This window comes from Xenia sp. Carnegie-2017, unplaced genomic scaffold, assembly GCF_021976095.1.
Source record: "Xenia sp. Carnegie-2017 unplaced genomic scaffold, XeniaSp_v1 HiC_scaffold_19, whole genome shotgun sequence".
NCBI classification, from domain to species: domain Eukaryota; kingdom Metazoa; phylum Cnidaria; class Anthozoa; order Malacalcyonacea; family Xeniidae; genus Xenia; species Xenia sp. Carnegie-2017.
The window spans coordinates 496,262-523,329 of NW_025813481.1; the positions used below are offsets into that span (position 1 = coordinate 496,262).

Here is a 27,068-nt window from a genome sequence, read left to right on the forward strand (position 1 = left end):
GTCATGCATATATGAATATACCCCAGCCTCCAATTATTGCTCTACGTGCCTGGCAAAGGGCCAGAACTGTCAAGTACATTGCATTATTTGGCGCAATAATGGCAGTGCATACAATAATTTCATGTGGGTTCTATTTTTTTGGGGGGGTAGGGGGACGTTCTGTATATATAACGATTCTTTTATTGTAACGAGTATATAAATAGCTTTATTTGAAAAATAAAGCAGCTTATGGATTCATTGAAACTGCGTTTCGGGAATCATTATGAGCTTTGCACGTGGCAGAATTGAGCCTCCCCGGAAATGTTATTGTATGCATGCAGTATATCAATAGTTGGTTGTTTAAATCTATATTTTAAAAGGTCCAGTTAAAGTCGACAATTTCGTGTATTTCAAAATGTTTTATTCGTTTAAGGGACAATATAAAGAAAGGATGGATTATTGAACAGACATCGTCACATCGATTAATACGTCGACAATCTACAAAGATTGAAGCATTTATAGGCATAACATGCATGGGGTTCTGTCTAGAAAAAACTGCTGTGATTTTATGTGTTTTCTTGTTATGGTCGCCAATGTTTATGTGATTCAAATTCTTATTGTGATGGTTTCCAACTTCTTGAAGCCAAAATTAACGAAAAGAACCATCGAATCGCAACTTGAAGCCACTTTAGAGGTAAGTACTCACTTTATATATCTACCTTTTGACTGCGTAAGCTTATGCCTATATATTTTTATATTATATTAAACCACAACCCTTCTTATACTTAAAAATTAATATATAACAAAGACTTATAGCAAAGATAATTACTTCGTTTGACTCAGATTGACCAATTTTTTTGTTTATCTCTACTGACAATTTGTTTTGTGTTCTTCATTTGTGTTTACGTTTAACCAATTTTTTCATGGAAGCTGTATTTTTAAAAGCAATTTATTTAAGGAATCAAGCAAGTTCAATTACATTGTCCTTTTCAACGTTATGTTCAGTGAAAATATAATCTAAATAACACAATTTTCCTCTCATATGCACTGCAAAAGGAAAAACACAAAATAATTCGCAATGAAATGTTTGTGAAATATTCATTGATTCGTGTCAACTTGATTGAAAATTAAAAGGAACTTGAGTTCTGGTTTGTTTTTCCATTCATCATTTGACCTTACAGCCGTGTGCACTCGAATAAGAAGATCAGGGAATGTTTTGAGAAAGTATTCCTTTGGATCACCAATTTTATAAAATGTTTCTGGTTGTGGTCTTGGCCGTGGTCGATCACACCAATGCTGGCCAACATTTCTAATAAGTCTTAAGCATTCTGTCCATGAAGATTTATAATGGACCTTGTAGATTTTCCATTTTTCTCGTAAGTGCAAAAATAATCATAGACATCAGTATCCATTTGACTTTTCCAATCTGAGGATTCGCTATTCAATTGTTGAACGACACTTGAAAGGGCATCACTTGTCTTTATTGGTTGTTGGTTTCCAACTTTACACAACATTTCGAACTACTCGTAATCCGACGAAAAATATGGGTGTTTCAACGCTTCGTTGGCTAATGGTCTGTCTTCAGGTTGTCGCTTTAACATCCACGAAAGAAGATCTTTGAGCGTGGAATCCTTGATTTTATCCAAGCCAACAGGTTTTCCATTCAAAAGGTTGTCCAGTAAATGCCGTTCATGTCCAAAAGGATGTTCCCCCTTTGTTGCAACATAATAAGCCACCATTCCTGCGTTCTATTTTTAATAAAAATCACAAACGTAAATATCATAACAGTCACAACGTAAATGGTTGATAGTGAAATGTTAAAAAATCGAGTTTATTTGTTAGTTGCATAAATCAACAGAGTACAAATTTCTACATCAAACACCTACCATAACATCAGACTGTTTCTTATAGCGGGCTGAGTTAATTGATGCATTCACTTCATCATATGATTCTGGAGCTATCCAATTTTTAGCTCCTCTCTGTATGCTCTCATATGTCAAAGTTTCATTTAATAATCTTCGACTTATACCGAAGTCAGCGATTAAAAAATTTCCTTGTACATCTCGAAGAACGTTTGAGGGTCTTAAATCCCGATGAAGTATAGGACGTGGGCCACTGTGAAGATCTGCTAAACCTTTTAAGATGTGCCTCAGGACTTTGGGAAGCTCTATTTGAAGCTCATCTAAGGTAGAAGATTTCACAAAACTTTCCAACGATTCTTCACATAAATCTAACACCAAATATACAAATTCATCCCCTGGTTCTTCTTCCAGATAACAATAATTCACAACATATTTTGAACTCTTTGCATTAAAGTCGTTCAAAACATCTTTTTCTTGCTTGGCTTGTTCAGTGAAGCTATCTCGATAAAGTCGTTTTACTGCTTTTCCATAACCGTCTTTTCCCAGACCAAGATAAACACGGGTTCCATCACTTCCTTTGCCAAGTAAAAACTCTTCGGAGAAGATTACAAATACATCATTAATATATTTAACCTTTGTTGAATGTTTCTTACGATGTTCCTCCATCTTTTTCAACTTTTCATAATGCATTGATGATTTATCAGACAGTATGCCTTAAATTTAAAGAAAAATTAACCATTAAGGAAACAGCAATGAAGGCATTGATGACTTGATTAAGAAGTATCTTAACTTTTTATTACATAACTAAGACTACTAATTCAAATTGTTATTCCCAAACACATATCAAATTGCATCTTACCCCAAGGATGATGTTTGGGTTCCAATTGAACTTTACGTTCGTTAGTAACTAAAGCCACTCCTCCGTTATCATGGTAAACCAGACGAACAGAACCATTAAACATGTCTGCATCATATCCCATGTTCATAAGGACAACGGTAGACTGATGTTTTTCAGTGACAGCTGAAAAAGTCTCAATGGCTAACTTTGAAGCATCATCTTTAAAGTAGTAACCTGTAATGCACTTGGAGATTGGGGTATACATAATTTGATCATATTCTGTAATTTCTTCATGGATTGGATTAAATATCCAGTCTTTTAAAAAATTTCCTTTCATGTTGTAGATGAGGAGTCTATAAAATTTGGGAAAACGTTCGTTTTGATAAGTTATCGTCGTTATGGTGTCATCATCAGAGATAGACAAACATTTCACATCATCAATAATTGGGTAATAATAACCTCTCATCCAGCGAGGCTTCAGAAAGACTTCCCCATTTTTGTAACATCCACATAAGTAGACATTGCGTAGCTCACCGTCAATAAATGCAATGACAATTCTTTCATCTTGTGTTACGGCTATAAACGCATTTTGCGCGTTTTGTTGTCGAGGAAATTTAATGTAGATTGTTGGACTGTACCATTTTTTGAAAAAACTGTTAACATGTGATTCCAAAATGGCTTTTGTCTAGAGCCAGAAAGAACATATACCACGCCATTGTTATCAACTGTCATACATTTAACTTTCGAATCATCAATCTCACAACTTTCTTTACACCACGGTTGAAGCTTTCCTGTTTCGCTGTCAAGTTTTTGGAGTTTGTTTCCAGAAAAATCAGCAGTTCTCCTTCGTTGGTTAAAGTTATTTCTTTATCGACAAATAGGTGAGCTTCATCCTTACGAAAATGAGATACTGACCAAGGCGTTGAGATACTTTTAGTTCCTTCGACAGACATGAAATATAAAGGATGGAACGTTTCCTCGCCACATTTAATCAATGGCCATTCAAGAACTGCGTGCCTTTGGGATGTGTGGTTGGAAATAAAATCTGCCATTGATAAATTGATCTCTAGTACATCGTGATCGACTGTATGTCTCCAATTTAAAATAAAAAAATGCTCTCCAACTTCAGGCAATGAATTTAAGTCTTTTAAGTATAGCATTAAATGATTTCCTGCTGCTTTACTATCATTTAAATGTTTAAGAACAGAGCTTGTGATGCAAATCCTGCACGCAGTTATTTTATCAGCAATTGTTAGTAATGCATCACAAAATTCACGGTAGGCTTTTTCTTCTGCCTGCTCAAACAACTCTTTAGCTGGCGTCAGTCGTATTTTTTTAACTGATTCTCTTATTTCTGTTGACTCTGCATAATTCAACCTTTTAATAGCTTCATTAAATAGACTGAGACTTCCTAGTGTTCCTGATTGGGCATTGATCTTACCAAACCAATCCAGTATTTTAAGGACGTGTGCTGGAACACCCGTAGATAAACTTTTTGTGTTAGATCCATTGTTAATGCAATATTTTGGGAAGCTCAATTCTGGATATTGGTCTTTTTTGTTTTGACAATCTAAAATAGTTTTGGAATTAGCAATAAATAAGGGAATTAAGGAAGGCTAGAATGGTTCATTTGAGAACTAAAATGCATTTGTCATAGCACAAATTCTTAGATAACCTCCACGGAATTGTCATTAATGTGACAATACTGGCCCATGATTACTTGTTTTACAATAGCAATAGTTTATTAAAATATTCTTTTGTATTTGACCACCAACATGGCAACCGTAACGCAAAATGCAATGCAGCTATGTTACCCAAACATTTATGCAGTCTGGATGTTTGTCGAACAACTACCGCAAATAGTTTAAAACTGCTTCAAGCAAAAACTTTGAAATAAGATGTACGGGTCAAAGCCATGCTAGTCTAAAATATTCCCAACTTAAATCCGAAGTATCTTAATTGTTAGGGTTTGACAGTTCTGATTAATTGTAACGAGATTTTTGATTGGCTAACTTCTATACAAGTTGCAGTGGGCTATGTGAAAAATATTGTATATTATTTGTGAGAGAGAAGAACATCTTCATATATCAGATGAATAAATAAAGTTATTTCATGTAAGATTTCATTCCCAAAACAACGTGCCCGCGCAAAAAAACGTTTTGCAATAACATTTCCGAGATTTTTTAATTTCTGGTAGCTTATTTTTTTATTGGATATCATACCTCTGCCTGATGTTTTATCTCAATTACTTTGCTTTTTTTCCTTCATGCAACAGACCTTTCAACTACACTCTCTACAACAGTAGTTACTTTACTGAACGAATGAACGAATAAAAATGAACGAATAAAATATAATATTGCAAATTGTTTGTGAAATAATATTTATCTCATCATCTCAAAATAGAATATTTATTATTTTTTGCGAAATTTAGCTACGCCACTGTTAAATATTCGACCGCTAGCTACGCCACTGTTAAATATTCGAAAATGGACCAATAATTTTAAGCGTACTAAGTAATTTTGCAACACAGCAACGTTTGTAAACTTACATATGTATTTGTAACTTTTAATTGTAAAACCTTCAATTCTTCACTACTTTTTTGCTTCCATCAGATGAGAACCATCGAAACAAGGCAAGTACTGTTTGTAGGTCTTACTTGATAAATAACAATTTTAAAATATCTCAGCATGTGTAATGTTTTGATTGGAAGAAGTTGTGAATTTTCAATTGACTTATTATTCGTGCATGAAATCATCGTTCTTAATATTATAAATCTAGATCATTACATATACTTTTGAAGAAATGGCAAATAAATATTTCAAGATTAGTATATGCTTCCTATCGTAATTCATATCATATTGTCGTAATTCCTAACGCATTTATTACGTTAAGAAGACAAAAATTCTTGTGATAAACTATTGTTGTCGAGTAACTCAACAAAGAAAACGCTCCATATCTTGTTTAACAAATAGCTTGCTTATTCAGTCATGTACAACTTTGAAGTTTCTTTCAAATGACTGCAAGCAAACCTTTATATTTAACAGCAACTTTTGATGTTAGCTTTGTGGCTACTTATAACAGAGATGGCCGCTAAAGGGGTACGCAAGGATAGACACTTGGAGAGCATTCAGATTCGTTATGAATCCCTAACTACAATTAACAAAATGACTTAAGCTAATAACGAAACAAAGACGAAAGATATAAATTATTCCAAAATTGAAACATGTTTGATTCATGTGCATTTGCTGCGTTGAATTTAGTATAAACGCGTAGAGAAAATAACTGGTTTTATAGATATTGATATAGAGTAAATTCTTTATGTCCGTTATAAAGTGCATAGTGTCGCCGAAGCTCAGCATGATGCATGCATAATGATTTTGTCTACGAAGCAATACCTGACTTGTTTAAATGTACAACGTATTCGTTGTTGCTTTTCGATATTTTCTGCTGTCCTCTTAAAAAGGAGTTGCGTCAATTAAAAAACTCAAGCGGCTGTCTTATAAGGGGAGAGAAGACTGGGGCATGAAACACCGTTCTCAACTTTCTTCAATTTTGTCATTATCACAGCAGGAAAAACATGAAGCAAATATAGTTGACTTTAGCTATCTTTTAAACTATAAAAGTTGTGTTGTTGATGAAGATCTAATGTCTACGTCTTATATATTGTAGACAATAGAGAACAAGCTATTCTGAGAGAACAAGCAATTTTGGAATTGTCTTGTGTTTGCTCAGTATATTGCTTCTAAGAAACCGGCCTCGTAAGCTGCTTTCACTTTGATTGTATCTAAATATATTTATCATCAATTTTCATTACTTAATGTAGACTTGACTGGCTCAAAGTTCGCAAACACTAAGAATACGACTTATTTTGCAAATCCAGGATTGGTCTGGTACATCACATACGGTCAGATCGTCCATCAAATAATCGAAATTAAATTAGCAAATTTTTGTTTTGCAATTTTAATTCAAACTTTTGGAATACCAACAGAAAATTTTTCATCATCATCACAGCAGACAAGAGAAAGTACATAGGGAAACAGGGTTGAGCAAATTGTTAAAAATCGTAATATAGCCTGGTTAAAGTTTACAAGTATATGTTGTACTCTTTACTTGGATATGGTGATGGAAAAATACGAAACGACGTTTCGTATAGATTTTTTAAAGCATGAATATTTATTGTTTTAATCAATGTAATCAAACGATTTGTGCATGGAGAGGGATAATTTACAAAGAAAACTGATAAATCATTATAGGGAGAGAGGCTTTTAAGTATTGAAGCAAATTTCAACTTCTTAGCGCTTTATTGTGTATCGTTAGATATTCGAAAGTGAAACTAATAATTTTAAGCGTAATAAGCAATTATGCAACACAATATGTAAACGGTAAACTTACTTATATATTTGTAACTTTTGATTGTAAACCTTTCTCTTCGTCACTACTTTTTTGCTTCCGTCAGATGAGAACCATCGAAACAAGGCAAGTACTATTTGTAGGTCTTACTTGATAAATAAACAATTTTAAAATATCTCAGCTTGTGTAATGTTTTGATTGGAGAAATATGTGAATTTTTAATTGCATTATTATTCGTGCATGAAATCATCGTTCTTCAATTTTATATAAATAGATCATGACATGCATATTTGAAGAAATGGCAAATAAATGTTATAGGATAAGTATATGCTTTCTAAATCTCGAGTAACTCCACAAAGAAAGCGTTTCATGTTTTTTTTACAAATAGCTAGCCTTTTTAATCCTATACAAGTAGAAGTTTCTTTTTTCAAATGACAACAAACAAACCTGTATTTTAACGGCAACTTTTGATGTCTATTGAGGCAACTGTTGTGGCTATTAATAGCCGAGATGGCTGCAAAGATAGAGACTGAAAGAGCAGTCAGATATGTTATTAATCTCTAACTACAGTTAGCTAAATGACAAAGGCTCATGCATAATAACAAAAGTAAGAAGAAATATCGACTTAAATAATTCCAAAAATTGAAGCATGTTCGATTCATGTACATTTACTGCGTTGAATCAAGCTTTAACGGGTAGAGCCATTGGTAGAGCAAATAATTTGTTGTATAAATACTGGTAGAGTAAATTTTTCATATCTGTAATAAACAGTAATATGACTGTATACTACAAGACAAATAAAATATCTCTACATCACTTTCTAAAGCAGTAGTTCTCGTACTGAATTTTAGTGCTTTGTAGCTGCTCATGCATAACATACAATATCATGCTGTGTGTGTAAAGAAAATATGTAAAATGGACTGACGAATCCTAACAGTTTATAGCGCTACGAAACTAGTTCATATACTCTATTCATATACGCTACAAATGCAATGCACATTCAAGGCAGTTCTTTCTGTGAAGCTCAAAATCAAACATACGTTCGGACTGTTCTAGAATGCCATTGACATTGTTGTTGAGAGTTGTCAGTATAAAATGAAAATCATAAAACAAAAATTCAAACATTCCTGGTGTAAGATATTCCATAAAAGTTTTCAAATACTGGGTAGGGTGAAGAAAAACGTCATCGCTCACGTACTTGGTATAAACTGTGAAGCTAAACTCTTAACCAGTTTTATGTAAACTTTAATGACGTATTATAACATTGCAAATGACACACAATTGCTATGGTCAGCGGACACAATCATTGAGTTCTATATGACCTGGAGGGAACAAGGGCCTGGACCAGTGAACTCGACATTTGAATAACTGGAATGATAACCGAAGCCAAAAACTGAAGCCAAAAAAATATTTGTCGTCATCATTCGTCATCACACTTCAGGCTCTAGTCCCTCGCGTGTTCATTTTGATTTTTTTAAATCATTTGTCCCTTGGTAATGGTAGAGTTCAGATCTTGATCAGAGCGTAAAAATAACGAAATTTTTGGATTGAAAAGGTTCACGGAAAGTGAATCAAAGTGATAAATCGAGAAACAAGATGAGGTGAACTTAGTTGATCTGCTCTTACGTTGGGGTTTTCCTTTAAAACAAATCAAAGTCTTTAAGTATATTCAATTATTGATATCGAGATGACAACCATTTAGTATTTCAAGCACTATCAAAATCGATGAAAAATACAATCGCTCTGTAAAAAGTAAAAATGCGAGTTATAGACTCAATATTTTTTATGAAACTGGATATTTAAGTTGTTTTTTTTCTTCGGAAAAACAGATCTTTAAATCCACTGAAATGATAAAAAAAGACAAACACTGTCTGACACCGTTTGAAAATTTACCTTCCAATGTAAGAAAAATTTTTGCTTGAATATTTTCTTGTCCTATTCTCTTATTGTATTGTCTTTTTAGCATACAGTGTGATTTTTAGTTGGCTTTTCCGCGTTACAAGTTGTAAGTTACAACGAACTCACTGTAGTAAAGTTTCAGCTGTAAAAAATAACCTTTTGCGAAGAGTTGGCCTCGTGTGTTGTTTGTCGTGATGTTGTTTATATGTTTATGCTTTTGCTATTTGTATTCAAATTTATATTGGCCGTGTATCTTTGGCACTCAGGAGATTAAAACTGACGTACAAACCGCGTGAATATTCGACTTTGAAGGACTGGAACGGACGTGCAAACCGCGCAAGAGACCAGGATTTGGCTTCAATTTTATATCTATAAAATGTATTGTCGTTATCATTCCAATATATATATATATGTTTAGGGCAGTGGCTAGACTTAGCTTGGAGCCGGTCTAGAATGGAGCCGTAAGGCGCCTCCTTCCCTCCACGAGCCTTGGGTGTGCACCTTAGGCAAGTGCTAGTACACCCTTTGCCTCCCTTGCCAGGGTCACGGCTGGGCGGATGAGCTACTAGAGTGCTAACATTGGCGGTTCTGATAGTCAAATTGGCTTCAGTTTCGGCAAAATGCAACGAGCTTCTCTGTGGTCACCGGCCAGGGCGGAAGGGCTCCACGACGAGCTCAGCGGCCATTATGTCCTCGTGCCTCCAAGGTAGGTTTTTGAGCCAGAGGCTACGACAAGGACAGTCTGATGTAAAACCTACGACCCGTGGATCTCGCTGTCACCGTCGCAGCTCGCTGGGCCATGACAGATGAACCCAGGTGTAAAGGGTGGAGACAGTACTGCGCACACTGCACTTTACTTTAAAACTCGTCTGCGCAGGCTCGAAGGATACGTTCACGTCTGCGACGCCTTCAACTCTATGAAGTACTGTTGCGATGGGAAAGGGGCGAAACCGGCAGGTGAAAGATGCCACTGGAAGCCGCAGTCTCAATCCTGCATACAGGCGGTTTGAGATATTGGTCGCCTGATGTTGACCCGAGATGACAACATCACTCGGCAGCGCCTAGAAAAGGTGGCCTAACCAAAGCTCGTCTCTCATCCCCCCAGTTGGCTTGCCGTGGTCAACGTGCATCTTTACTAGCGGTCGAACAACAACAAAGAAAGGAAGGTATGCACCCACCGGTATGGGTGCAAAAGCACTGAAACTGGCATGTTGGAGCATCAGAACCATGCTTGACAAAGCTGACAGCAACAGACCTGAACGTCGCTCTGCTTTGATTTCACATGAACTGTCCAGGCTAGATGTCGACATTGCTGCCCTCAGCGAAGTTCGCTTCCCCGAAGAAGGCAGCCTTCAGGAGCATGGCGCCAGATATACCCTCTTCTGGTAAGGAAAACCTGCAACAGAAAGGCGTCTCGCAGGCGTCGGCTTCAGGGTTAGAACCTCCATCACTTCCAAGTTGGAAAACCTGCCAACTGGTTATTTTGACGGCATCATGTCCATGCGCCACCCTCTGAAGAACGAAAAGTATGCCACGCTCTTCAGTGTGTATGCCTCAACTCTTCAAGCTGTGCCTGCAGAAAAAGACAAGTTCACTCAGAGCTCCGCAGAGTTCTTCGAAGCACCTCCATAGACGATAAGGTGATAATCCTTGGCGACTTCAACGCCAAAGTGGGAAAAGCTGCTGTTGCCTGGAAAGGAGTGCTTGGCAGACATGGCGTTAGTAACTGCAATGACAACGGGCGCTTGCTGCTGGAGTTTTGCATGGAGCAGCAACTTGTCATCACCAACACCATCTTCCAACAAAAGGGCAGTCTGAAAACAACCTGGATGCATCCTCGGTCCAAACACTGGCACCTTATTGACTACGTTCTAGTGCGCCAACGAGACCTCTAAGGCGTCTTACATACCAGAGTGATGCCCAGCGCAGAATGTCACACTGACCATCGCCTCGTGCGCTGCAAACTCAGACTTCACTTCAAACCAAAACCAAGAAAGGGAGGGCCCCCAAAGAAAATGTTGAAGCTCAGTAGGCTACAATCAGCTGTAGTGAGAGCTGACTTCCAGAAGTGCTTGCAGTTCAAGCTTGAAAACGACGGCTGCCCAGAAGATCCCTCACCTGATTCACTTTGGCTTCATTTGAAAAGAGCCATACTGCAGACATCACAAGAAGTCCTGGGTTCACCACTAAAAAGAACAAAGACTGGTTTGACGAACACAACAAGCAGATCCTGGAATTGCTGGCTAAGAAGAGATCAGCCCACCAAGCTCACCTGGCTCAGCCGTCCTGTCCCGTGAGGAAAGCTGCCTTTCGCTACACTTGCAGCAACCTCCAGCGCAAGCTTCGAGAGATTAAGAACGTGTGGTGGATCAACCTCGCAGAACGAACTCAGCAATCGTGGATCAACCTACAGAGGCTTCTACGAAGCCTTAAGGCAGTGTACGGCCCTACGCACCACGCCCAGAGTCCTTTGCGCAGTGCAGACGGTGAGGCGCTCCTCGCAGACAGGGCGTCTATCCTGAGTCGCTTGTCCGAGCACTTCCACGCCCTCTTCAGCGCTGATCGAGTCGTTCAGTTCTCAGCAATCCTTCGCATCCCTCAGCTCCCAGTTATAGTGGAATTGGACGAACCACCCTCTATGAAAGAACTCACAGAAGTCATAGAGAAGATAAAGAGTGGCAAGGCAGCTGGAGTTGATGGCATCCCACCAGAGATCTAGAAAGATGGAGGCCCAGCGTTACACAGAAAGCTCCACGAACTCCTCGTCTGTTGTTGGGAACAAGGAAAGCTTCCAAGAGACCTCTGTGATGCAGTCATCGTTACCTTGTACAAAAACAAGGGGGAAAGTCAGTCTGCTCCAAGTACCGGGGGATCACTCTGCTTTCGATCGCAGGAAAAATCATTGCTCGTGTGCTCCTGAATAGTCTAATACCTACCATCGCAAAAGACCACCTCTCAGAAAACCAGGGTGGCTTCAGAGCAAACAGGGGTACCACAGACATGGTCTTCGTCCTCAGGCAACTCCTAAAGAAGTGCCGGGAACAGAACAAAGGACTCTATTTAACGTTTGTGAACCTGTCGAAGGCCTTCGACACAGTGAGCAGGAAGGGACTTTGGCTCATTATGGAGAGCCTCGGCTGCCCCCCAAAGTTCCTCAGTATGATCATCTAGCTGCATGAAGACCAGAGCGGCCAAGTCAGGTTGAACAGCACCCTCTCAGAACCCTTCCCCATCGTCAACGGCGTGAAACAGGGTTGTGTCTTGGCTCTGACTCTGTTCAGCATCTTCTTCAGCATGATGCTTAGGAAAGCCACAGAAGACCTTGACGATGACGATGCCGTCTACATTCGCTATCGCCTTGACGGCAGCCTGTTCAACCTCAGGAGGCTGCAAGCCCATACAAAGACCCATGAGCAGATGATCCGAGACCTCCTCTTTGCCGACGACGCTGCCCTTGTTGCCCATACTGAAAGATCCCACATCAGATCCAACAACATTTGAGAAATTAACCTTCCACTCCTCTTCTTTGTAAACGAGACAAGTCTTCTCAAAAGCAGCGAGTCTTATACGCTACAAGTCCATGGGCTTGTGACCCGTATAGCAGAGTTAAAAGGTGAAAGGTTTATCATAGATTAATCAACTGAATATTCCTGCTCATTTTGTTTGGAAGCATGTTGAACAGTTCATATGGACAAAGCTTGAATTCCATATTAAATATCAGTAACATAATCCGGTGTTGATGTTGGACAATACATCATTGCCCTTCAGTGGAAAGCGGATGCTTGTAACAATCTGTGTTTAATATCGATATTCGATTCATTCTTTTCCAGTGGAAAGCGGGATGCTTTCACTGTAATGAGAACAGCTTCGTTTTTTTATAAGACCCTTAATGTTATTGTTTTGAACTACATGCACAATTTCCTTCTTCTTCTTATCGATTCTTTCACGAAGCTCTCTATTAACCTCATTCAAATTCAAGGCAAAGCTCTCCAATTGATCTCCACCAAAGTGCTTGATATGACGCCCATCACCGACAAGAATTTTAACAATATCTACTACGCTATCAAATTGACCAAACACGCCATCTTGAAAAGAAGGAAATTGAACTTCCTTTTCACTACTTGGCAGTTTGTAAAAATATTCAATTCCTTCATTTAGGTGTTCCACTACAACACGAATTAACAAAACATTTTCTTCTATACTTAAAGCAAACAGATCATCAACGCCTAGAGCAACGTGGGCGCATGTCAAGGCGAAAAAATCATCATTCTTGCGATAGAACATTGTCAATGTACATTGAGAACCTCTGTCATTTTGGTTTTCATCCTCAATATCATTCGAAACATGCATGAAATTTGATGATTCATCTATTCTTACAGCACGAAAATTTGATAAATATCGAATCTTTGGTTCTTTGTAAAGTTTACGTCGAAATTCGATAAATTTTGATGCCTCCATTTAAAAATTTCGTCGATTTCTTTCTTCAAATCTTCGTCTGACTTTTGTACATCGCCATCGACTGTGATGAGCATATGGGAATATGGTATAGCCCAGTTTTCACCAATTGGTTCATAATCACCACATATCCATGGCAACCTTAAATATGATGTACTTTTTCAATTGACGACATTATTTTCATATTAGAAACATATTTATAATGCACGTAGGGTATGTAATGTCAAAGTAATCAAAAACTTTTAATTGGTCTAATCGTGATAAAACTGGAAAATTAGCATCCGAATATGATCTTAAAAAGAAGCCAAAACTTATTCAACAAGAGCAAATAAAACAGTTTAACAATAGTTATCTTAACGGAAAATTATTCCCTTTACGACATTCATGCTTTTTTCTTGTTCAATTGCATATTTAAATTATGTATCTTATCAAAATTATATTGTCGTAATTCCTAACGTACTTATATTACGTTAAGAAGACAAAACTTGTTGTTGATATTTGTATACGCAGATGAAGCATGTAAGGTTATTACTTTGACAATCATGATGATTGAAAATTTTGTCAATTTTGTTTGACTGTTGGAAGTTATATTGAACAGTTTCCCTCACAAACACTCACGAAAGACCATGCATCGGCAAAATATATAAAATAAGACAAGCAATGGTGGTGATAAACTGCAACCAACGTTTTTTCATGATAAAAATACTTTGTATTTTCTCAAGAAGAAAGAAGAAAGTTTTGCCCCAATTTTTCAAACCTTTAAGGTCCTAAGGTCTTGTGTTATTGACACAAGACCTTAGGACCTTAAAGAAACCCTTATTTTTTTATGTGTTGAACTTAACATCCATTGAAATTTAAAACATTTCAAGCTTGGTATCAAGGACCTTTGGAGAAAATTTTGCTCTGGATCCCAAAGTTTTTCTCAGTGGCCTTGTTTATGTCATTACATTTACCATAGAAAATGAATAAAATACCTCTCGAGTAGATCGTGCACTTCATCTTTAATGTTGTAATCTTTATCAAGAAATTTTTTTTCGAAAATATCTTCAATATTTGCCATTTCTTTACAATCAACATCTACAAGGATATGTCAGATTTTAAACTACACGCTTGGTCTTTATGTAAAATTACAGTGAATCCACCGTGATCATGATGATCAATTGATAAAATGACATGATGTCAATTGATAAAATAATCTGCACTGAATGCATATAAGAAAAACTTATTTACATACCAAAAAAAATATTATTTGGTGCCCCTTCTTGTGTCTTCTCCGGCAGATTCTTTTTTGTCTATAGATAAATGGTTGTGGAGTTATTTTTATATTCATACATATTCCACTTTATTAGTTTCTTTTGAAAGCAATTCTGATCACGGATTTATAAGATATACGAACAAATGAATATGAGCCCTTCCCCCTAAACTATTAATCTTCCGCGGTCTCTGTTGGAACTTCATAACTAATATCGTTCTTATGAAAGTATTTTGATGTGACAATTTAGCCGCAGCTGCCTGAGTTTTTTTTTCATATATTTAATTATTTTTGGCCCTATTGATTTCATGCTGTTCAGTTAACTTTTTTACTGATTTTCAACTTTGTTTCAGGTTTTAAATGTTTGATGTATAGAACTTTCATTTTGGAATTTTAAACTAGTTCTAAGTCGATAGATTTTGAATGTTATAGTTTCAGAATATTTCCAATACACCATGCACTGACCAATATACCTAGTTATAGAAAATATTATTCCTTGAAAAGCGTAATATTTTGTCTTTATTCTCAAGATATCATCAGACGATCTCAAATTAGAAGGTGTAAAATATTAAGTGTTAGTTATAAGTATTTGCAGCATGTGCAGTTTTATATATAAGACATAAGTAATAACTTACTGCAGTCACCAATAACTTCAATCATTCTCTTGGTGCCTTTCCCTTCACAAACTCGCAAAGAGAATACGTCTAAGCCTGAGACCCTATATGGATGCGTACTTAAGCTGCTTGAGATCCTTTTTAGTTGCCTTTCTGCTTTTTAAACATCTATCCAGGTTGCCAAGGTTATTACATATTCTGCTTGTAAGTATATAAGCTTGTGAGAGGAAAGACATGCTCTAGGAAAATGATTGAAGTTACTCGTAACAGACGTAAGTTACATCTCACGTAAATCAGCAAAACCTAATCCATTTAATGTTCTCAGAAACACTGACCTATTATTTAAAGCATATTGAATTACTTGGCTGAATAAAAGCAATATATAGTAAGCAGACTAATTGCTTTTAAGCTATTTCATGCAAAATGGGAGCAATGGTTCATCTGGATCCACACAATTACAAGACAAACAAGTCAAGCTGGGTTGCTTGATACCTCATCATGATTTTCTTGATGATCAGCTGAATTACTCGGAAAGTCTGGATTCACATCCTTGTTGATGGTTCTGATGTTGTTGGAAGTGACACAAGAGTGTGTTGTTGAAGCTGATGACCCCTATTAATAGATGAAGCCTGAAATTTTACTTCTGGTGAAATTTTACTTCTACTTTTATAACGACACAATCAAAGCACATGGCAGTAAAAAATATAATAAACAAACCAATAACAAACCAAGTATTTTGAACCATTTTATGAAGAAAACCTGTAAGGCTTCAATTTACCTTTCCAGTAACGTCATTACAAATACACGTAAGCTTCTTGTGAAGTTTTATTCGAGGAATCATCTGATAAATATCATGTGGTTCTAAATTGAAAAAATCCTCGCCATCGACTTGATTAGCTTTAAAAATATAAGAAGCAAAACGTCAAAGAAATTACGTTATTGCTGTTGGTATCCTCTAAAAGCGCTCGACCAAATCTGCCTGCTAGCAAAACGTAAACAAGGCAAGTCATCTATAAATCTAATTTTGAATTATTTTCTACACTAGATTTATGCACGAGACAACAACCCTCACACACGCGACCGACATTTCAGGATGAGACAATGCCTTCAAAATCTTCGACAATTTCATCCAATTTGTTGTTTTTCAAAAAAAGAGTAATGTCAGTGACAGATGATTGTTTGTTGATTTCCATTTTGCCCAAAATAGAAGAGTTTAAACGCTCATCATCATCTTATCTTTTCGCGCCAGGGCGATCCATACTCGGGCTGGAAGTTTGGAAGTGTTGCGCGTGTTGTAGCAATCAGTCGAAATCAAGGACGGCATGTGAAGCCTTGCTACTTGTCCCCGTTTAAACGCTTAAAATGCACTTCAACAAAGCACAAGAAGTTTAGAAACACGCCACGCGACTACATACATTGGCAACAGGCAGTCAGGCATGGTTTTGTAGCACCTCAACATGGTGACCGGAAGGTGATCGGAAAGTCCAGATTTACCTATGGATACTTCTCTAATTCTAGCAGGATGACTACAATAAATATGGCTAAGCGCGCATCAGAGGCAGGTCTTGTTACTCTATTTAACATCTGTGTTAATCCAAGACTGTTCAGTGCCTTTGCGAGACAATGTTTTGAATAACAGTTGAAATCAATATAATCTAAATTGAAGTCTCCCAGAATAATCAATTCATTGTTTTGGAGATGGGCATTTTCAATATTTTTACCAAGCTCTCATTATAATCTTTGTTGGCTGAAGGTGGACGGTAAACACCAGATATCAAAATCGGTCTCTTTGATTTATGAGGACAAATTTGAAGCCAGAGAGTTTCAAGATCATCCAGTTCCAAATCTCTTCGATGTGAAGCCATAACTTTCTCATTTACATACGCAATTATGCCGCCACCTTTCTTCCCGATTCGATCTTTTCTGTGTAATGTGTAGCCGGGTATCATGTAATAGCTGTCTGGAATTTTACTTGATCCGAACGTCTCAGTGAGAATTAAGACGTCGAGTTTAGCAGCACTGTTTTTGTTCGAGGTGAGCATTAGAGATAGTTCTTCCAATTTGGTGTCAGTCAGTCTTTTGATGTTCCAGTGGCAGACTGATAAACCTCTGAAGCCTACAGGAGGTTGAAGGTTATTAAGTCCTGGATTAACGGCAATATCCAGATGGAAGAATACACAGACAAAATTGTCCAAGCTTGACGAAGTAAACGACTACATAATGCTGATAAAAACTATTTATTTGTGATACTATCTATTTATTAAAAAATATCTATTTGTGATACAACATTTAAATCAGCAACGCTGATATTTATTGATTATTTACTTTAAAAGTCCTCTTTAATAAAATAGGTAAAATTTTCTCACGTAGAATGTTTGCAATTAAAAACTCCAAACATTTTAGCAGTAGCTATGTTTAAAGGGGTAGTCGGGCCTTAACACAACTTTCGCTCATATGAAAGTGTATATTGTTCTTACCTCTCTCACGAAGTCCTAGGTTTCCAATTCAAATTTAACTCGAGAATAATGCCTTAAATGTGTATTTTTGCCTCTTGTTCGATCGCCATTGTTAATGCAAAGCGAAAGTCCAGCATTTTCGTCGTGACGTCACTTGATCGTTGTCAACATTAGACAAAAATAATAGAAATTACGCATAAGCATATTCATCGTTGCATTTATTTTCTAAGTTTTAAATTATTTTGCGCAATGGATACGGATTACTCAAACGATTCTCTGTAATTATTCTGGAAGCAGTGTTTCAAACTACGAAGAAATGATTAACGATCAAAACATGATTCAACCATATGCTTATGAGCCGATTGAAACAGACTCTAGCGACGAGCCTATGGACGACTCCGACGAAGTTCAGCTGTTGTAACAATGAATGAAGACTCAGCACAATTTGAGGGAATAGATACTCGGACTGTATTACAGATAATCCTTTCGAAATCTTTGTTGAAATTATTGGGTATTACGACTGGCATAGTGAGTACAAACAACACTATGGTTCAAGAGCTGAAGAAGGACCTGAACACAAAGACAAAGACATGTGGCTTACAGGCAACTGGTTCGATGGTGTTGGAATGTATTGCAAGGAAATTAGAGTACCACTATCTTTTGCTGTGAGCTACATTCGAGCACATTTCCAACCACCAGGTCTAGAAGAGGACTTTGTCTTTGAGGGTTTTAAATTAGCTGATGAATAATAATGGTAATGTAAATTATATTAGCCATATTTATAAGTAATGTTAATGATGAATTACTAATAAATAAAAATATAAATTGGATTTAGTAAATGAACAATAAATACAAATTATAATGGTCAAGCCAAACCAATTCTTTATTTGTGCTATGCAAGGATTTTGGTGTACATAATTAAAAAGTGCCTTTGCTAATGAATTTGCATAGCAAAACAAAAAATTGTGCTACTTTACTATTAGAGATTCTCTTATTATTAATTATAAATATTGATATATACATAATTATTTTGGGGGGACTGTTTACCCATTCTTGATTTGTGTGCTTGTAAAACACTTTATTTGTTTGGCTTTTCTATAGATGCAATATTTCTTGTAATGTTTGCTGGTAAAGAAATCTTGTTATGTACATTTTTTACATTAAAACAGCAGACATCTTCCATCATACCTTGCACAAAAGAATATGACTTACTCACCATAATTGGCTTGGCTACCCAATTTTTTCACCCTTTTGGGAACACGATAAGCACAAGTGGAAGGAGGGAAAGTACTTTATTAAAAGTGCTTTTAGATAAAGTATGCTTGCAAGAACCAAGTTGGCAGTGATAGACCACAATGTAAACACTGGCAGAAAACAAGCACAAGTTCAATGTGGAAAGCAGCAAGGGGAAAAGTGATATAATATCGTGTTCCCAAAAGGACAAGAAAATTGGGTAGCCAAGCCAATTATGGCGAGTAAGTCATATTCTTTTGTGCAAGGTATGATGGAAGATGTCTGCTGTTTTAATGTAAAAAATGTACATAACAAGATTTCTTTATCAGCAAACATTTCAAGAAATATTGCATCTATAGAAAAGCCAAACAAAGAAAGTGTTATACAAGCACAATAATAAGAGAATCTCTAATAGTAAAGTAGCCCAATTTTTTGTTTTGCTATGCAAATTCATTAGCAAAGGCACTTTTTAATTATGTACACCAAAATCCTTGCATAGCACAAATAAAGAATTGGTTTGGCTTGGCCATTATAATTTGTATTTATTGTTCATTTACTAAATCCAATTTATATTTTTATTTATTAGTAATTCATCATTAACAATACTTATAAATATGGCTATAATAGTTTACATTACCATTATTATTCATCAGCGAATTTAAAACCCTCAAAGACAAAGTCCTCTTCTAGACCTGGTGGTTGGAAATGTGCTCGAATGTAGCTCACAGCAAAAGATGGTAGTGGTACTCTAATTTCTTTGCCCAATACATTCCAACACCATCGAACCAGTTGCCTGTAAGCCACATGTCTTTGTCTTTTGTGTTCAGGTCCTTCTTCAGCTCTTGAACCATAGTGTTGTTTGTACTCACTCCATGCCAGTCGTAATACCCAATAATTTCAACAAAGATTTCGAAAACAGGATTATCTGTAATACAGTCCGAGTATCTATTCCCTCAAATTGTGCTGAGTCTTCATTCATTGTTACAACAGCTGAACTTCGTCGGAGTCGTCCATAGGCTCGTCGCTAGAGTCTGTTTCAATCGGCTCATAAGCATATGGTTGAATCATGTTTTGATCGTTAATCATTTCTTCGTAGTTTCACTGCTTCCAGAATAATTACTAGAGGAATCGTTTGAGTAATCCGTATCCATTGCGCAAAATAATTTAAAAACTTAGAAAATAAAATGCAACGATGAATATGCTTATGCGTAATTTCTACTTTTGCTAGTATATTTTGTCTAATGTTGACAACGATCACCGCGCAGTGACGTCACGACGAAAAACCGCTGCTGGACTGCGGCTTCGCTTGCATGTACACAAAGGCGATCGAAAAATACACACATTTAAGGCATTATTTCTCGAGTTAAATTTGAATTGGAAACCTAGGATTTCGTGAGAGAGGTAAGAACAATATACACTTTCATATGAGCGAAAGTTGTGTTAAGGTCTGACTACCCCTTTAAGTATTCATTGAAAATCATGTTTTTTCTGTTGCATATAACTTTAAGTAAAGTGTAAAATCACTCAATAAAAACACAAGAAATCGCAATCGAAGGACTCCATATTTAGAAATTTCGCAGGGAGATATGCCGAAGAAAGGCTTACGCCTTTGACGTTCGAGAGTATGCGCCCCCGCAAAAAACGTTCATGTCTTGCTACGCCACTGAAATGTACATGATGCATTTGGTTGATTTGTCAAAAGTTTTTTTTTGTTGACCTCATTGACGACAAAAATTGGTTGCTAAATTTGTTACATTTGCCACATTTGTTACACTTGCTACATTTGCTACGCCACACTTTCTACGTTTGCTAAATTTGTTACACTTACTACAATTCATACACTTACAGCAAGCCATACTTAATACTTACTGAAAACGTTCTTGTCTTTGGCAATAAAACATCAAGGTTAGGATAACGTTTTTTGACACGTATGACACTCGGCCTCAAAAGCAGAAAATTAGGCCTGTTAAGTTTTCGTGAGCTCTGTTTACTTCCGATTCAAAATTCAGTCATTAGAGAAAAAGCTCTTGAATTTACTCCCTGACATCAAGAATTTCCTTTTTTATCGTCTAGTGGAAAGACTAACATGTGTGTTTTAAAGCACACATTCGTACACTGAATGAAGCTTCAAAATCTACTCCTAAGTTCTCGAGGAGTGTATAGTCACTTCAATCATTGCTAGACTTGGAATTTTTGGAAAGAATCATGCTGTAATTGGCGAAATGAGTTTGATATTGTCCACGGGTGCATTGCTAAAGTTTTTACAAAGGGGTTTGTATAAACAGTTAAAATAAACAGTCATGTTATAATGATCTAATAGCTTGCATTTACTCGTTACATATAGGAATGATCAAGCGTTTAAATTCACAAAATCGTAAGCTTATCTTGGAGGTGAATCATTAAAATAAGTGCTTTACAAATTGAAAGTATGGCCTGTTTAATACGTCGCATTTTACATGAGCCGAATGCATTCAAAACAAAAGATAATGAGGAATTTTATCTTCATTTTCGTCTCTTATGCATTTGGCCTATGAAGTGTTGAAGAATTATAAAGAAGGGGCAGAGCCCCCCTTACTTGACAAAAAATTCTAACAAGGGGAGCCGAGCCCTTCTGAGCCCCCTTTCCAATACACCCCTGATATTGTCCACTGAGTCAACGACAGACTAGAGCTTTGAAAATATCTTACATAATCTTACATAAAGTATAACATAAGAATGTTGAGAAAAGCGCGGGGAATTCGGCCATCTTTTACAATTGCTTATTGTTTGATCAAATAAAGCGAAATATAAAGGTTGGAAGTAGAACCTGACGAATTCTTTATATGTTTGCTGTGTGATGGCAAAAAATGAGTGCTTTGAAAATGTGATTTCTACTGAAAGTAAGTTTTAAAATATCAATACTTTTAGTTCGCCAACAGACGGTTTGAGGAACGTTGTTTCATTTATTTATAGATACTGATTTGGATGAACATGTCGACCTAACTCACTCAGGCTCGCACTCAGGTATGCGTTCATTTTTTGTTCTGCATGTTTAGGTTCACTTGTACAATAAAAAACTTTGAATTTTTAGATGTTGAATTCGCCGAACTATTTGAGAAAGTTCCTATTTTAAAAAATATTTTTCTCATGAAGTCTAAGATTGGTGAAGGTAAAATGTTATTAATATCAAAAATATCAATTCTAGCATGCCACTGTGAAACAGCTTATGGAAATCTATTGTTGATTGTTTCTTTTAAAAGTCTAGCAGTAATATAATGCATTGTAGTAATCATAAATCTTTATACATTAATAGGTACATTTAGCAATGTTTACCAGGCTCATCTTGTTGAACATCCAGATGAATTGTTTGCCTTAAAGCACATCATACCTACAAGTTCACCAGATCGTGTTGAAAGAGAAATACGATGTCTACAGGAAATGGGGTAAGTTCTTACATGCTTTGCAAGTTGCAAGACTTTGGCTATCTGATTTTTTTGTAAACTTAAAACAGGAAGACATGATCCAAACTATCTTAGTGTTCATTTTCCCATTATTAACTTTGTCAACATCAGATGGCTATTTGTGCTTGCAAAAGGGAATTGGAAGCTGCATTTAGCAATTGTGAAAATTGACTTTTAGATACGAATTTGCCACACACGTTTGAACATTATATTTTTCAGATATAAAGCTCTTTCAGCCATTGCTCATTCTATTTGTTTTTGCCTAAGGCAAATTTCACCTTGTATAATGTTGTCTTCACAAAAATGTTCTTTTTGTTGTTCACATATCAAGTGTACTTTTACGAATTTTCATGCAAGCTTAACAACATTTGGCATCTGTAAGTTTCTTATAGTCATGGTTCCAATAAAGCCAACAGTATTTAAACATCCACTATATCCCTTTTTGTAACATAAGTCAAGGTCTTATGAACTTTAAAATTTTTATGTCTATGTGCACGGTTTGATGTATGTACATTGAGAGGATAAAAATATGCTGAATGACATATTAATGAAGTTTGCTTTTTTTTGCCAGTGGAAAGAATAATGTGATTGGCTACAAAGGAGCTGTACGACACTATGATCATACTGTCATCATGTTACCATATTTTCCTCATGATAGATTTCAGGTATATGCTTTTGCAGCATGTGAGAATCGGTGAATGCAAAATATTTTTAAGCCATCTTTTGTTCTATGAAAGTTTACCTAACATTTGATTGAAGAGGTTATGTCAATATGATAGTTTGCACTTTTATTAAAAACTATAGCTTCGAGTCAAAGTTTGTTTATTGATTTTTTTATAGACTTACTTTCTTGAGATGACCACATCAGACATAAAAGACTACATGAAGAATCTTTTCATTGCTCTGAAACATATTCACAGTTTTGATATAATTCATCGAGATATTAAACCTGGTAATTTTCTACATTCACGGCAATCTGGAAGGTATGGATTTCACATTTTTAAAAATCTTGTGGAATATTTAGAAGTTTTTCCCACCAAAATAAGCTATAGTTTTGTATATTTCTTACAGATATAATCTTGTTGATTTTGGTTTGGCAATGCATGAATCTCAGTCTAAAAAATCGTGGGAGATAGAGAAGAAAAATGGTAATTTGGACTTGATGCTCACCATCTTTATTGTTGGAGGGGGAAGCAATATTCATACATCTATATGTAAAAAAAATGATTTCTTAGAGACGTAACACGGGAAAAAACATGATTCACGATTTTTCAATTTTTTCCTTAGATAAATACAATCCATATCCAACAGACAAAACTACAAGACCTTCGTCACCAAAAAGGGCGAAGAGAAACGGCCAACCAACGAAGAAGCAACGAACAAGTCCAAGATTTATGAAGATCTCGCACAAACTTAATTCGCGTTCTCATGTTTTCGTTCCTAAAACGAAAGCAAAATGTACGAAGTTGAAAGACATCACGTTCGTTGCGTCCAACAAACACGCAAAATCAAACCTTAACCACGAAACGATGAAAATTTCTCATAAACTTGCCGTAGGACTGTGTCAGACTAAACACAAATCTTATGAAATATGTTCTTTGTGTAGTAAAAGGTTTGTGGATTTTGTATCAATTTGTGAGCTGAATGTTTATTTACACGAATGTAAATGTGTGGAATTTTGGTGCAGCTTAACGTATCGTTAATGTTAACGTTTCTAGAGCAGTACAAAACGCTCCTCGAGCTGGTACATCTGGATTTCGGGCTCCAGAGGTCTTGTTGAAACATCCGGAGCAGACTACAGGTATTTTAAGGAGTTTCGTTTTATTAAATCACATCTGTATACCCACTTTGCAAAGCCCTGTTGTTAAATTGACATTATCGTGTTCGAGAGGTTTCACTCATAAAATTTATGGAAAGTGTAACACTGCATCCATCAAATTTTTTTTCATGTAAAAATGTTTATGGAAAGCTTACTGTATTGTAAATAATTCAAACGAAATCGCGCAGAACCATTAACTTACTTAGTTTAACATGTAATCACATATATGATACAATTACAATATTGGTCATGTTTTTCTGTTAGCCACCATACACAATATGTGGTATACTTTAGATGAGTACACTACAGTTTGTGCTCCAGGAAATTTACAGCTCACGTTGTTTATTTAGCTGTCGATATGTGGTCAGCTGGAGTGATATTGTTATGTCTTTTGACTGGAAAGTATCCTTTCTTTCGCTGTGCAGATGATATGACTGCTTTGGCTCAGATAATGACCGTCTTTGGTAAGCAACGTGTTGTTGAAAGTGCGAAATTCCTGGGTAAGTTTATACAAGTGATATAAGTTTGTGCTGGCGTATGTGTTTCTGGCTTTTTTGTCCCTTATTTTCTTTCGAAAAAAATTATATTATTCGAACTGTATGGTGCTTGATCCGCAGTACAAATTAGTTGAAATCTTTGGAAAGATCTTTTCTGCCATGATGATACAACATAGTTTCGACATTCTTCTATGCATGTATGAAAAAATCATTACCACAGTTGCTTTCACTCTCTCAGCTGAAAATTAATAAACTTGGGCTTCTTATGTTGAAAAAAATTTTAAGCTAATCATATAGTTTGGTGAATCTTATTTTCCATTGTAAGAGCAAGAAATTACAAATCTTTTTTCTTCACGATGACAGAACATATACATAACTCAGTAAAATTCCAATCTAATCAGGTAAATACATGGTGAGCAACTCCACGTGTCCTGGTTATGAACTAAAGGAACTTGCACAAAGATTACGAGCATCAAATATGGAGGAAGAGCGACCTATGAACTGCTGTGAATCCTGCAAAGCAGGTTCAACGGAAAAGCAAGCGTTTACCTCTATAACGGATAAAGCAAATATCGACGGATTGGATGAAGACGAAAAGTTTTGTGTTACATTGAATAATTGCAGATGTAGCAACGATGTAAGTGATCATGTAACTGGCAGAAGAAAATTATATGTAAAATGAATGAGAAAAACGTGCATGCATTCAAAGTAAATGCATCAATGATTCTGACTCAAGAGTTGGAGTTCCCAATGATAAAGATGAAGATCGTACAATGTCGGAAAGTGGTCGGTCCTTTTCGAAAGAGGCGACTGAACGCGAAGGAGGAAAACTTTCCGTGAAAGAACATCTTGATGGAAGCCCATGTTTATGTGTTTGTGGTTTATGTAAGAATTACGTTCCCTTGACCGTGTATGATCTTCTTGAAAGGTGTCTGGATTTAAATCCAACAACAAGAATAACTGCAAGCGAAGCTCTTAGTCATCCTTTCATTTGCGAAAACATCAACTCTTTAGATTGTGCCAAGTTATAGGAAAGTTGATAGTGAGAAGTTAATATGATGAATTGTTGAAGTTAAAATGTGTAAGCCTGTGTCTTGTTAGTTTAAACTGACTACTATTAAATATTAGCTAAATAAACTGTAAATTACACGGCAGATATTCAGGCATCTAGGAATTTTAAGTGCTTCATCTGTGCTTGTCATTTCTAATACGATGCCATATCTGTCTAAGATTGCTATATTTTTGTTCACACCATGAATAGAAGTCAGTATTTGAATTATAAAAATGCATTATTTTTGTATTAATTAACAGTTATAAACTTAGAACTAAATTCTCATTACTTCAATTAGATGCATCTCCGTAATCTTATAATGATAGCATATTAGTTTTTTCTATATCCAACATGTAATATAGAAATTTATACTTTGGGTTGTGTTATCTTTAAATCTACAACGTTTTTGACAGTCCACATCATGATAACATTTAGATTTTAAGAGGTTTGAAAGCATCAGAATTTTTGCTAAATTGTTAATATTAATCCAGTTGGAAACTGTGATATAAAAACTCTATAGCAGGTTGTCGTGGGACGTGATGCGGCCATTTTGTTTCGTCAAATTTTTGACACCTAAAAGAACGTCATTTCTTGCATGAGGTCAAATTAGTTTGCCAGCTAAATTTTCTCAGTATGTTTAAAAAGAGTGCTTTCTGACGACTTTCCCAGACGGGAATGATCGTCAAATAAACTGTTGAGTAGAACTATGTCTTGTATACTATTCATCTTTACCACTTGTTAAAATATCGACATTTTGTCGGTTAAATAAGCCCAGTTTCATTGCAAGAAAGATAGATTCAATACTGTGATTAGAAAGATAAGTTCAATACTGTGTATTTGACGGTTTACATCTCCCAGTGGCATGTTGGCAGAGAGGCAGCTGGCCATTGCGCCCTTACCTATTGTTCTTTTGAAGACGAGGAAGGGAATATGGGGCTTGGAATTTTGATAATTGCTTAATAAAACCTATTTGAAATAACACATAATTTCATCTATCAAAGTAAACGACATTTTATGGCTTCTTAATTTAAAAATTTTCTATGGAGGCATTTTCTCGGACCTCTCCCCCTGGTATGACTCGAACCTATCATTCGTGGTTCTATCGTTTGGCCCTGATTTCTGAAGATCTCTATTTGGAAGGAGGGGGCATTTTATGTGGAAAGTGGTTGCCCTCCAGTAATATTCTCAGAACCTCACTGCCCACTATATACTCAATGGCTAAAATAGGGCCATGTATCTCAAGGTATGTTAAGTTTCGTTGTATAGTATATTCAGTAAATTAATATTAGGTTGGTATTAAATTTATGGTTTTCAATGAGCTAC

General features: G+C 36.1%; 4 protein-coding genes across 4 annotated transcripts; 2 read left to right on the forward strand and 2 right to left on the reverse strand.

The window, feature by feature from the left end:
• Positions 1–912: 912 nt before the first annotated feature.
• On the reverse strand, positions 913–3,731 carry LOC124438653 (aurora kinase-like). The gene is made up of 4 exons (XM_046988830.1): positions 3,414–3,731; positions 2,701–3,364; positions 1,866–2,554; positions 913–1,727 (listed from the first exon to the last, which is right to left on the reverse strand). Exons 1-4 carry the CDS (start codon positions 3,729–3,731, stop codon positions 1,500–1,502), a joined length of 1,899 nt encoding a protein of 632 aa, XP_046844786.1. The 3' UTR covers positions 913–1,499.
• A 5,627-nt stretch (positions 3,732–9,358) lies between these two features.
• Positions 9,359–12,456, forward strand: LOC124438612. The gene is given in 2 exon segments (XM_046988788.1): positions 9,359–11,106; positions 11,109–12,456. Coding segments are annotated over 2 exon segments (801 nt in total). The 5' UTR covers positions 9,359–10,844; the 3' UTR covers positions 11,648–12,456.
• Positions 12,457–13,277: 821 nt separating this feature from the next.
• Positions 13,278–17,788, reverse strand: LOC124439214. The gene is made up of 7 exons (XM_046989441.1): positions 17,727–17,788; positions 16,335–17,365; positions 16,028–16,110; positions 15,742–15,861; positions 14,618–14,675; positions 14,358–14,460; positions 13,278–13,524 (listed from the first exon to the last, which is right to left on the reverse strand). Exons 3-7 carry the CDS (start codon positions 16,088–16,090, stop codon positions 13,302–13,304), a joined length of 567 nt encoding a protein of 188 aa, XP_046845397.1. The 5' UTR covers positions 16,091–16,110; positions 16,335–17,365; positions 17,727–17,788; the 3' UTR covers positions 13,278–13,301.
• Positions 17,789–20,160: 2,372 nt separating this feature from the next.
• On the forward strand, positions 20,161–26,162 carry LOC124438654 (cell division cycle 7-related protein kinase-like). The gene is made up of 14 exons (XM_046988832.1): positions 20,161–20,339; positions 21,012–21,209; positions 21,283–21,817; positions 21,891–21,941; positions 22,009–22,086; positions 22,231–22,360; positions 22,950–23,043; positions 23,219–23,361; positions 23,450–23,526; positions 23,666–23,990; positions 24,097–24,179; positions 24,548–24,697; positions 25,096–25,358; positions 25,390–26,162. The coding sequence occupies exons 3-14, from the start codon at positions 21,775–21,777 to the stop codon at positions 25,723–25,725; spliced, it is 1,773 nt and encodes a 590-aa protein (XP_046844788.1). The 5' UTR covers positions 20,161–20,339; positions 21,012–21,209; positions 21,283–21,774; the 3' UTR covers positions 25,726–26,162.
• The last annotated feature ends 906 nt before the right edge of the window (positions 26,163–27,068 follow it).

What these genes read in the sequence shown, in the direction of transcription:
- LOC124438653 (XM_046988830.1), bottom strand. Translation starts at nt 3,731, where the DNA reads ATGGCAGATTTTATTTCCAACCACACATCCCAAAGGCACGCAGTTCTT. An exon ending in TGATGATTCGAAAGTTAAAT is followed by an intron (nt 3,365 to 3,413) that starts GTATGACAGTTG and finishes TTCTGGCTCTAG; the next exon opens with ACAAAAGCCATTTTGGAATC. An exon ending in ACCCAAACATCATCCTTGGG is followed by an intron (nt 2,555 to 2,700) that starts GTAAGATGCAAT and finishes TTTAAATTTAAG; the next exon opens with GCATACTGTCTGATAAATCA.
- LOC124438654 (XM_046988832.1), top strand. Translation starts at nt 21,775, where the DNA reads ATGGCAAAAAATGAGTGCTTTGAAAATGTGATTTCTACTGAAA. An exon ending in TCACTCAGGCTCGCACTCAG is followed by an intron (nt 21,942 to 22,008) that starts GTATGCGTTCAT and finishes TTGAATTTTTAG; the next exon opens with ATGTTGAATTCGCCGAACTA. An exon ending in TGTTCTTTGTGTAGTAAAAG is followed by an intron (nt 23,991 to 24,096) that starts GTTTGTGGATTT and finishes TAACGTTTCTAG; the next exon opens with AGCAGTACAAAACGCTCCTC.
- LOC124439214 (XM_046989441.1), bottom strand. Translation starts at nt 16,090, where the DNA reads ATGATTCCTCGAATAAAACTTCACAAGAAGCTTACGTGTATTTGTAAT. An exon ending in GTAATGACGTTACTGGAAAG is followed by an intron (nt 15,862 to 16,027) that starts GTAAATTGAAGC and finishes ATCTATTAATAG; the next exon opens with GGGTCATCAGCTTCAACAAC. An exon ending in GTGCACGATCTACTCGAGAG is followed by an intron (nt 13,525 to 14,357) that starts GTATTTTATTCA and finishes ATCATATTTAAG; the next exon opens with GTTGCCATGGATATGTGGTG.